The sequence below is a fragment of the Argiope bruennichi genome, chromosome 10 (genome assembly GCF_947563725.1).
Source record: "Argiope bruennichi chromosome 10, qqArgBrue1.1, whole genome shotgun sequence".
In the NCBI taxonomy this organism is placed as follows: Eukaryota; Metazoa; Arthropoda; class Arachnida; order Araneae; family Araneidae; genus Argiope; species Argiope bruennichi.
Genome location: NC_079160.1, coordinates 40,650,674 through 40,663,607, shown reverse-complemented (window position 1 = coordinate 40,663,607; position 12,934 = coordinate 40,650,674). Strand labels below are relative to the sequence as shown.

Sequence of the window (12,934 nt, the reverse complement as noted above, 5' to 3'; positions counted from 1 at the left end):
TTGAGTTGTTATTCTTTTGATTTTGAGTAATAAAGAATTTCAAAATACTTCATTTTTTTTAAAATTAATTTTATTCAAAAACTAGTACCAATTTGTTTAATTAGAACTGAACAATATTTTATCATTTTCTGTAAAAAAAATATTGAGCAAATAAATAAATATACCACTGTTAACTATATTACCTAGTCTATATATCTATAGTCTTATAGTGTACTATAAAATTAATGATTGAATTAATTAGATATAAAGTTAAATGAATAGTTGATGAATAGAATTAGCTAGATTTGAAGATTTTTTTACTGGTAAATAATTTGTCTTTTTGTGAAGTTAAATATGAAGACTTATCTTAATAATTTCTTAGTACTAAAGTTTTAGATCTAATTGGCTGCTATTAATCAGAATTAACTATGTTTTGAAGTGCATAAATATATACCAAATTCATTCAAAAGAGAACCTTAATTATTTCAAATAATATTTAATAGAGAAAAGATGCTTGTATTTCTTACGCTATTAAATCTGGACTATATTTTTGATAACAAAATTCTATTTCTGATAACCAGTGATGAATACTGATATGCTGATTGTAATAAAAAGATATCTACATCTGCAGATTCTATAATTTGTAGATATTAAGAACCCTTTAATAGATCACATCAAGATTAGTATTATATCAAAACATGAAATGGTTTATGGCATTTGAATGAAGTGGTTTTATCCTATTCATAATAATTTAATAATCAATATTAACTTTCAAATATTTATGATTAGTGGAAAAAAGTTTCCATATTGGGATTAGAGAATTGCAAGTAGATTTTGAAATGAAACTATGTAATTTTTCCAAAATAATATCTGGAATTTCGGCCTTTAAATGTCTTGACATATTTTATTAATCCAGCACTTTTATAATGTCGTTATTTTTTCCATAATTTAGCATAATTCTAGCAGATGAATCAGCATTTAAAAACATGTGATTGCCATGGATGTTAGGAAATTGATTCATGTTAACTGTATGGTTAATGATCATCTAATCTTAATCATTCATCTAAGCTTCAAGGAACTCCTGAAGACTTCATTTTTAAAACAAGATGGCATTTTATTTAAACATATTGATGCCAGTGAAAATTCAAAGTTTAAAAATATTGCTAAATTTAACTAAGGATGCTGCGAATAAGAAGAGATACTGTTGTTTACAGTTCAGATATAATTCATGTCTTAGTGGTTGATTTCACATGTCATAACTGTTACCAGAGGTGTGTCTTAGTAAAGCAGGCAGGTTGTAGTCATAAAGGAAGGCGCATCTTAAAAGGAATCAATGTGAAGGTACATTAACATTTCTTTGTATTGTAATTGCATATTTAACCAATAAACCCATGCTAAACTTGAGTACTGCTTTTGTTTGGGCAATGATGTTTCAATTATTCCTATAACTTAAATTTTGAACAATGCATTTTAATATAAAATGTGCAGCAATGTCAGAAATACATAAAAATTGCTATTCAAGTTAATGGCAATCTATTTATGGATGTAGGTTTTAATACAGAGCCTAGGTATGAATGTAGGCCTAGGCTCTGTAGTTTAAGAAAAAAGGATGTTGTTGGCAAAAATTATACGCAAGATTATTCATAGTATTTTTGTCTTTGTAAATCCTCCATTTAACAAATGTTCTTAATGCTTCAATTTATTTTTATTATTTTTTACCTTATATATAGTTGTAAGGAATTTTTTTCATTACCATTTAAAACTTAACTAGCTGACAACAGTCTTAAAAGTATATGAATTAATATTAAACAAGATATATAACAGTTATCATGATATAAAAAAAAGTTTAAACATTTTTTTTTCTTATAATTGCCATTGCAGATTGGTATAGCTTTTTAAAGATACTTGGAAGATTTAATAAAACAAACTATCACAACAAATTATTTTAAAAAGCACAGCTGTTCAGTTAAAGTTTCATTTTAAAAAAAATATCATTGAAGTATAACTTGAAACTAAATTCCAATTGTGCTTAAGAATCTGCAAATACAATGGATATAGGATGTATGTTGAGTATTTGTTCAAGCATGAAGAAAACAGCTTAGCTTAGTTTAGTCTAAGCATCAGTGGCATAGCTACCAGAGTATATATGTCCCAGTTGTCATTCTGGACAAGGAAAAAACAAACAAAAAAAATGCATTTATGCCAATTTTTAGTCAAAATATAACATGGGAACAAACATTAATTGAATGCAACAGCCAGATTATACCAGTATCTGGCATGTGTTGCAGTAATGGAAAAATGCAACTGCTTTTATGCTTTGAAATCCATTTGAACTTTTTAAAAACCTATTTTCAGGTCAGATTTATTTTATTAATCAAGAAGAGACCCAATGGAGAATTATGTGTTTTTCTTTATGGGGGGAGGGAGAATGGAAAGAGTTTGTAACAATATTCGGAGAAAAAGAAAAAGATAAAAAATTTGGATCTTGAACTCTATCAGGTTATCGACTAAATTTCTCAATAAATCTGACTTATGTATTTAAACATATGTGGCTGTTTAAGTTCGATGAAATTTTGATTCATACGTCAGGTTTGATACTTTGATTTTGCGAGTATTTGCCCGTTACATAAATAGAAAATTCCCAAATGAAATTTCAATGTCAAAGAGTAACTACCGTACATATAATTATTTAAATTTTTAAAGGAAATTTTTAATCTATTAGAGATTTTGATATCCATCGTAGGCCAATTGTAAATAAATAATCATTGGAAATGAGGTTCTCCAAGGGTAGGAAAAATGGTAGCAGTGAACAAAAGTGCCAGAGAAAAGAGTAAAATAAAAATTAAAGGAATAATTTATCGGTGAATTTTTTAATTCTTTTCATTCTGTATGTTCAGAAATCAATCTTATCTCTCTGTATTTGTGTTTTACTTGTCAGTCCGTAGCCTTCATTTATTTGGCTTTTTTTAATTTAATAGTTGTTAATTTAATAATTTTTTAAGTTTAAATTCGTAATTGGCAAGATATATAAACATAAAACTTCTAAAATTATTATTATTATTATTTTTTCATCTTTCCGACTATTCAACATCGTTTATTTCTTTTCCTTTTTAATTCGAATGCTAAAAACACTAAACTGTACTGTTTACTTATTAAGACTTGGCTCGAGGGCGAAAAATACAACTATATTTTTGTTCTTTATTTCTGAAACGAGCCTCACTAAAAAATAGAAAAATGCCTTGGCTCTGGATCAAGATCATTTCGTTCCACAATCTATTCTGACCTCCCTCTCTAAGAGGTGTTTTTACTTAAATTACCTTAACAACAATTCATCAAATGAGCTGAACTCGAATTCTTAATTTTTAAAAGAATCATTACAGCTGTTTGTTCTTAATCTCTTTTTTTATTCTTATTTATTTGAATGGCTAGAATGATTTCTACTATCGTCTGCTCTTATAGCTATTTATATTCGTACTAGATCAAATTTATTTTTTGGTTATTTTCCTCATTAAATTATCGAAAATATTGTAGTGTTCTTTGTAATTCTTAATTCGAAGTAAGTTGAGTTTGCAAATTAAAATGTTTTGATTTTCATAAATCACGAGGTTTGATATTCGATCATTTTGGAACTTTGCCATTAGTAGTTAATATTTTGCCAAATGTCTTTATCTCCACTGTAGAATGTTATTTAAAATAACATGTATTGTAAATGAGCGCAATTTTATTTTCTTCGGAGTGCTTAAACATCTGATATATGAATTCATGGTAATAGATAAAGAAAACATCTTTGTTGACTCCAGTAAAATTTAAAGACATAATGAAGAAAAATTATCTCAGTTTCTGTTCCCCGACCAAAATCATGCATTCATCTACTGGTATTACAGATTAATAAAACAATGAAACATGTGTTTAAATTTACTCAAATCTCTAGTTTGAATTTTGTACATTATGACCAATATTGCAATGGCAGTTTTAGACATTTAGGAGCCCTGAAAAGTGTATATTATGACGCCTCTCTTTTAATAACTAGTCATTTAGTTTCATTTTTCAACACAGCTTTCAACTTAATTAACTTGTTAACAATTAATTTTAGCTTAATTTCTTATTTTAATAAATTTGTGAAAATATACGTTTTCATTTATATGATAACATGTATATAATGGAGAAAATGAGTTAAGTAATAAAATTACTGAAAATTTAACCATAATTATTGATTTTCTTACATAAAACAAGAGAATTTGTAAAAACAAATAGACATTATGATGGTAGATTACCAAAAGAATTATAAAATTTAAAAAAAAGTATAAGATTAAACCAGTGGAAATGGTGCTCCGACCCTAATTTTTTCGACTATTCTCTAATAAAGTTGTTATACTCCTCTTTCCTTCCAAGATTAAAAAATTGTAGACTTTGAGCAAATTCATGAATACTACGAGTGCTCTGAATTTTATTTTCAGTGTCAAAATTTTATTTCCATTGATAAGCGTTTTGTACTTCATAGTACAGTGGAGAAAACCGAATCCTTTGATTAATCTGATTTAAAATTAGATACAGATTTGTATTATAAATACTTAACTGCGAACTAAATTTAATATCTTGAAGTTATCATGTTCAAATTTCGGACAGACAGACAAACTTTCTGAGGATGGATATCTCCATAATTTGATTGAAATCTTCAAATTTGGCGGATAGGTCATACACCACATTTTATCGGTCTTGTTCAAAGTGACTCTTGAATCATCTTATTCACATATAGACAGACATAATTTCAAAAGTATATTTTTCGGATTCAGCGAAATCTGAAATGTAAATATTCATTAACATCTCTAGATCGAATTTTTTGATGATTATAACGTTTTCTCTTTTTATATTTTACTAAGTTACCTCACCTGTCAAATTTGCTAAGTTACAGGACCTATCAAATGGAATATAACATATTCAATTCAATTAAAATTAATATTCCATTGCATTCACACATTGTAGTCCTAATATTATATAATACAAAGAAATTTTATTATTTACTAATTTATTTACTTGAGCAATTAAAACAGTAATATTATTCGATCGACTTGCCTGCATCCCCACTTCTCAACCAAGCGGCCCCAAGTTATTATCCTGTCGGAAATCTGCTACCTGCAATGTTATATGAAAATATGTGTGAATTAGAAGTTACAATACGGCCATGTAACTTGGGCAAGGATCAATCAGCGTTCACAGGTAAGCCTAGAATATTTGTGGATTCTTGTATTTTAGAAGTACAAGAGTTACCCAAATCTATTGATACATTACTTTCTTTGTCCACACAGTTTATTCATGATAGTAATTTCTTTATTTTATTCCATCATTTTTTTTTCCGCTTTAATATATTAGCAAAAACCATTTCATCATTTGCTTTCTATAATCAATTTTATGCCGTTTGTTCCCTATCATAATCATGAAATAATTTTCTCGCCATAATATTTTTATTTCATTGTATTGGAAGAAATCCAGTTAATAAATTTATCGCCAAATTGTAATTAAGATTTTCAATGTAACATATGAATTAATTAAAATTCTGTTTTTCTTTAAGGCAACCAGTGGATGAATGAAATTAAAAGATCTGAGCGAGAAACCTGGTTCAGTTAATATATGTGAAGGAATAAAAGCGAAGGATATCCAACATCTAAACTCGATCGTTCAGATTGCAAACTATTTTTAATACTGTAAATGAGTTATCTTCTTTAAGATTGATTATGCATTTTTATGAAAATTCTACATTAAGAAAGCATATTTAGTTATCTTGTTGATATATATGTAGATTTGGATTACAATGACATTCAGCGTCTTTTAAATTTGTCTTTATTTCTTCTTATATGAACTCCAGATTTTAACGAATGTCTGCGTTTCTAAACAGCTTAAATTCAAAAAAAAATAATAAATAAATAAATAAAATAAAATAAAATCTGTTTGTGAACAGTTAACTACAAAACGTAAAGGTACACAGATTTCGCATTTAAAAGACCTTATTAATAAAGCTTTTTACATTATTTTATTGATATACTAGCCGCCTTGGCGACCAGCTAGTTCGCCAGTATTACCGCTCGCTACAATTTTTAATTAAATATTTTAAGTAACTGGTCTCTTAATAGATTCTCAAACAAAACATTTTTAATCTTCAAATTTTGATAGTCACACCAAACTTATACTGTTGTTTGGATCGTTTCGTTCAATTTACTATATATACTTTCCTAATTTGTTGTCATTTCCGATAAAACTTCAATTTTAATTTAAAGTGGAAATGATGAAATTGCAATTAATATAAAGATATTTTTTAATAAAACCAAACGTTTTATTTTATTTATCATCTTTATTGTTATTTATTTATTTATTATTATTATTGAATATGAGTATTGCAAACAGAATCGCTCGGTATTTAAGTCTTATGTGAACTACAAAATATTTTTAATAGTTTATTTAATATCTCAAACAATAATTCAACAAAAATTTCTCAAATTCAGCATTAAATTCAGCTTTTAGTTTTGCTTTCAAAAGGATTGAAATGAAATCAATAAAAATATTTTGTTCCGGCCTATAAATATATTTCAAAAATTGTGAAGTCTAAATTTAATGCAGTAAGGTATCAGATTCTGAGAAATATTCTGGACACACCAAATTTTAAATAAATGAATGAATGTTTCTATTTCCCACGATCATCTAAGACTTATTTATGAAGTTTTGAATGTTAAAAATTTAGAAAAACTCAACATTTTCATAATCTTAGGCCAATTAATCTTGAAAAACCTGCGCGCTGATTGGCGTATTTTCTTTGAAACGATCGATGAAAAATCTAAAATTATCCTTTTTTTATTGAATAGTGATATTCAAATTTTCATAAATCAGTCAGTTTAAGTGATTGATTTAGTTGATTGGAAATTAACTCTTTTTATTTAAAATATTAGTGTTTCAAGAACATTTTGTTATTCGTGATTTCTACAGCAGAAGCTTTATGTAAAATCAAAAATTCGTTATTTATTAGAGCATTTATTGAATCAAGTTACATAAAATATAATCATTTTCCATTTAGACCATTTTAGCAGATCTGTGTCTCACTAAAGGTTGAAAAATTAGCTGTGTGGCCCTGATTTGAATGGATATCCTGTTCATATTAAACAAAACTTGCCTTAAAATAAAACTGATTTGTTGGATTAATAATATAGAGAGTGTAAAAGATCATAAAATAATTTTTCTTGAATTTATTTCTTAGAAAAAATAATATTTCATATTTGTTTCATTTCCTACAGACACGTGCCGAAAATTATATTTTTGCAGATTTCATTTCCAAAAAGATTTAATTTATTTTTAATTACAGCTTTAATCAATGTGATGGCAACACTTTGAAAAAAGCTAATTTTTTCCCATGAATGCAAAACGTGATCGTGCGGCTTAAATTTTATTTTTATTTTGTACGAAAAAAATTGTTGAAAAATATAGTTAAAATATTTATTTAAAAATTTATTAAAAATAGAAATTTAATTTTAAGGTTAAAACATTGGTATCATTTAAAAGATAAATTTTTGATCTTTAACTTCATGTAAAAATATTTTGTGTGCGATGATATTTTCGGAAGTTATAGCAGAAACACGCCAAAATTTCGCTTAATTTTTAAATAAATAAAATTCTAATTAAAAATTCGAAAAAATAACTCCCAGGTGCACATTCCCGGCCTCCAAAGTATACACGTGCCAAATTTGGTAGCTGTAGGTTGAATGGTCTGGCCTGTTGAGCGCCAACACACACACACACACACACACACATTGAGCTTTATTATAAGTATAGATATATAAATTAATATGAATCTATGCGACTTTTAAATTTATTTCTTTTACATAAATACAACAAAATTCTGAATTCTTTAAGGAAAGAAAAAAAAAAAAAAAGATATCCACAAATAAATTTTTCCCGAGTAAAAACAACGGAAATAACTGGCTTTGTCTGATATGTTTAGGCAGTGACACTTTAGTACAGTATATAAATCTATACTTATATATAAAGCTGAATGTGTGTGTGTGTGTGTGTGTGTGTGTGTGTGTGTGTGTGTGTGTGTGTGTGTGTGTGTGTTGGCGCTCTACGGAAAAGACCATTTGACCTACAGCTACCAAATTTGGTACATGTATACCTTAGAGGTCGGGAATGTGTACCTGGGGTCCCTTTTTTTGAGTTTTTAATTATGATTTTAATTATTAATTAAAAAGTAACTTTCCCGCCAAAAAATCTTTTCATTTTCCCCAACGCCAAATGAGTAAGGCTTCAGTTTTTTTTCCCAACAGTAATGAGGCTAGGGTTAACATTTTTCGGCCGATTATTTCAAACGATTCTGTTTATTTTCTTAATGTTTGATGCATTTAAAATTAAACATTGTTAATGAATCGATCTTTCAGATTCATTCTGAAGTGCTTTTGAATTAAAATAACACAGAATAAAGGAAATTAAAAATTTCTTATCTGCATAGCGTTACCCCAATTGGCGTAGAAAAACTCACGCATTTGCGTTACCGTAACTGGCGTTGAAAATTCACGCATGCGCATTGTATCCTGATTGTTGACATGACAAACCATTATCAACGGATGATTTAAATTATTTATAGGTTAGTTGCATGCTTTTGTAATTAAATTGTATTTATGTTAGTTATATATTTTTTTGTATATGCTTATAGTTTTAAGTACATCGTTTTTTAAGTAGTTTTTTTTTAAACCTGTTTTCAATCGATTATTTTAAACGATTCGTTTTATTTTCTGAGTGTTTGATGCATTTAAAATGAAACATTGTTAATTAATCGATCTGTTCATGATGAATCTGAGAAAATTTTGTTGACAAATTCTTGAAATATTACATAAACAAAGAAAGATATTCTTTAGTGCCCATAAAGTTTAAACGCTCAGTGACTGCTTTCAGTAATCATATTACAAAAAAATACTTTGTTTCAGTAAAAAATATAATTATATTAATTGCAGATTAATCCTTTCCACTCTAATTTAAAGTATAAATTCTACGGGAGCTAACAGAAAATTAGAGAGATACAGATTACGTTATGACTGAAGGCTTTTATAATATTATGAGTGAATTGAAATTTGAAGTTTTAAAATATTTTGATGAAGAAGCTATTAAAGTAGGAATTGCATAAAATATTTAATTATTAAAATTTTAACGAACATTAAGATTGGTGAACCGGTTGGTCGCCAAAGGCGGCTAGTATATAATATACGAGCATATTACGTTTTAATTAAATTAAAACGTTATTAACAAATTTTGTTATTTCCGAAGAAATACGTCTTATCATTTCTAACGAATATGAATAATCTAATTATATATTACCAGAAGAATTTGAATTTGAATATGATGAAAATTTGATAAATACGAATAATATTTTTTTTTTTGTTATATATCCAATTGCATGGATGCGTAGTCATCCGGAGTGGATTTGTTTCCAATAAATTTGGATAGTTAATTTTCTGCTATATATTTTTATTTTTGTTTTTGAAATGAGCATCTTGTTCTTGCCCAAAAATCTGGTTGGCTATCAATAACTGTAACATTCCAGAAAGTAAGAATTAATTTTTATCATTTGGAAGAATAGTTTATCTCACTGTTTTTTGCTACTGGCTACTTCCTATTAGTGCAGACGATTTTTTGAATAAATTAATAAGAGTTTAGAATTATTTTAAAGATTGTACCTAAAAGTACGACAGTTAAAGAGCTTTTAAAATGATTCGTGTCGCAATTGAATTATCGCATAAAAGATTACTTACATCATCGATATATTGATAATTGATTTCGATGAAATTATTTTAAAATACATTTTTCATTCATGATATTCATCATATTGGCGTATTAACCGTTACTTATTTATATCTATAAAATAAAATGATATAATATTTACAACAGTATTTGATAGCCACCTTGTTGTTTCATTTTGACTAATTATATTTTCGGAAGGTTTTACATTACCGAGGAATCTTTATAAAAATAATAATATAAATATATTGTTTTTGTCCATTGTCAAAATTATGCAAAGAATTTTTATATAAAAATAAAATTTATTTTCTCTTTTACTTATTAAACAAATATCCCTTCTGACGAAGAAGATCAAGCAGCTCTATCACATCACCGGGATTCCTGTAGGCTATAAAACCACCTGCATTTCGGAATGATTCATTTCCAGCACTTCCGCTCTCTGACGAATATTTCACCTGCTTTTCTAGCAGATCTTCCTGAGATATTACATGAACTACTTCATCGAATCTCACAATTCCACCACCTTGTGCCGAAAGTAATGCGTGGGGCCCACAAGTGTCCCAGAAATACGTTGTACCCTGGGAAAGTATGTACAGGTCCGCCATGCCACAAGCTACGACCAAAGACTTGTAGCCAGCTCCAGCCGTGTGGACAATATTGTATTTGGAGGCTATGATATCTTGTAGTTCTTTGCACTCGCTGCTGCTAAGGACTGCAACTTTCTCTTGCTGGGGCGATTCGTTTTCTAAAGTGGTGGATATGGCGCGATCTGGGCCGTAGTCAATGGACCAATAAAATCTACTTTCCCACCTGCAACGGAAATAATATATTTAAAAATTGCACAACTACAGTGAAGTATCAGATGATAAAAAGACACAAGGGAATCATATCATGATTTCAGTTTAGTTTAGTTTAATTAACATCCCGTTTTAAAGCAAACAAAGGCTATTTTAGGACGGACCTCGTAATTTTGAGCCACGGTCAGATGACGAGAACGACACCTGAGCTAGCATCCTCCTCTCCAAACTTCCACACCACACCAGGGGGGAGACGTGTGGTCCCAACGGATTTAGCGTGCACCAGACCCGCTTACATGGCAGTTTTTCGGTGGAATCGGGTCTCGAATCTGAAGCCCTCCAGCTCCGAAGCTGTGACCTTACCACTAGGTCACCGCGGCCCTATGGTGATTTCAGATATGATGATATAGAACGATTTCTACAATGTAATGTTGTGGAGTAATTCAACATAAATGAGGGGGGACGCGTTGGCCTGGGGGTGGAGGGCTCAAGGTTTGAGGCCCGATTCCACGGAAGAATCGTCATGTAAGCGGGTCTTGTATACGTTAAATCCATTGGGGTAAAAAATGTCCTCCTGCTGTGTAGTGCGGAAGTTTGGAGAGGCGGGTGACTACTCAGATGTCGCCCTAGTTCCCTAGAACCCCAGTTCAGAATTACGAAGTTTCGTCCCAAAAGAGCCCTAGCATAGCTTTAAAGAAAATGGGACGCTAATGTAACTAAACTAAACTAAAATCAACATAAACAAGGACTGCCGATGTCAAATTAATAATAATGCAATTTCAGATAATTAGGTAAAAAATAATTTTAATATAAAATACTCAGTATTAAAGAATTACCTTTACGTTTAAAAGACTAATTTATTTTAGTTATATTAACGTCGTGTTATGAAAGCAGCACGAGGTCTGCTTTCAGAAATACCTCGTCATTTTGAACTACGATCAAATGACGAGGATGCCATCTGAGCCTTTTCTCCCCGAATTTCTGTATCAACCAATGGAAAAATACTCGATTTCAAATTTACTGCGCATCGAATCCACATTCACCGCGAGTCTTTGTTGGAATCTGCTTTCGAGCCTGGAACCCTCTCACCCAAAAATAGGGCTTGAAAGCTGAATGGTATTATTATAACTTTTATGAAGTACTATATTTTAAGATAAAAATAGAAGATACATAAGTAAAAATCTATGATAGTGGTCTGCAAACCTTTTTTAGGACTAAATCAATATAATTCATCATAGAAATCGTTCATGATAAAAAAATATTGCCTCTTTTATAGAAATCTGGAGGTTGCGTTTTTTTAGAGGTTACAATACTTTCTCTTTATTTACTTAGTATGCGAGAACGTAAAAAAATGAAAGAAATCAGTTTCTAGAGAAATACAGGACTTTTATGTTCGTTATTAAATGCAATTTCTGCAGGAAATGTAATCTTCAAACACGTACAAGTTTATTAACCTCGTATTTGCGCTAAAAAGAAATTTAAAAGAATGCTATAAAAATATTCTTTTTCTAACTACAGAATGTTAGAAATAAATCTTTCTTATTTGTTATTTTACTTATTGAAAGTTCAATCTTTAGAGCAATCAAATATTATTTTATATTTTTATGCGATTTCAAAAATTTATGAGTTTATCTTCAGATTATTACCTAAATAATATTGCAATAAGTTTTTGTAATATATATAACTGCTTTTGCAATAAAAATTACCAACACTTCATATTTAATAAGTATGCATAAAAAAAGTAGTAACTACTAAATAAAATAATAAATTACTAGTCTATTTAATTAAAAAATCTTTTTATTGGATATTGATTTATGGCATAAATTGATTAATTTATTAATTGAAATGTGAAAATTGGCGACAAAGGTGATTGTCCCCTATTCCAAGACATCATAGTTAACAAAAAACTTTAACTATTAAAGAAAAATTTGGAGTTGTCGCCTTTTGAAAACAATCGTTTGGAAAGCAAATTTTGAATAAATCGGCGATTCAAAATATACTTTTGCCAGAGTTTTGCTCTATGAGTCAAATATTACAAACAAAGAAGAGAATTGTTTAATATCACGTTCTTAATTAAGATGTTCACGTTAAAGATGTAATGATATGATCATTTTTTTTCAAACGAAACAAGTAATAATATTTCGGGTAATAAGCATGTTTTATTATTTTATCTCTTTTATTTTTAAATTATGGAATATGGGATTTAAAAAAAAAGCAATGGGAGTAGTCTTCCCAAAACTTTCTTGCATATTCTCTAATAAATGCATTATTCCAGAGAATGTCTTGCCCGGCAATGGAAACAATAATTTTCGGGCAGGAATTTAGCATTTTTTACTGAACCTATCATGTCATCCTCTGCGAGTTTTTTCGCTATTAATCCCTGGCAT

At 28.9% G+C, this 12,934-nt stretch overlaps 1 protein-coding gene across 1 annotated transcript in view; it reads right to left on the bottom strand.

Moving 5' to 3' along the window:
* Positions 1–10,032: 10,032 nt before the first annotated feature.
* Positions 10,033–12,934, bottom strand: part of LOC129989339 (inositol polyphosphate 1-phosphatase-like) — a 43,885-nt gene continuing 40,983 nt past the window's right edge. Inside the window, exon 5 of the mRNA XM_056097818.1 lies at positions 10,033–10,560. Within this exon, the coding sequence (XP_055953793.1) occupies positions 10,065–10,560 (496 nt within the window). The 3' untranslated portion in view covers positions 10,033–10,064. The remainder of the gene's footprint in view (positions 10,561–12,934) is intronic.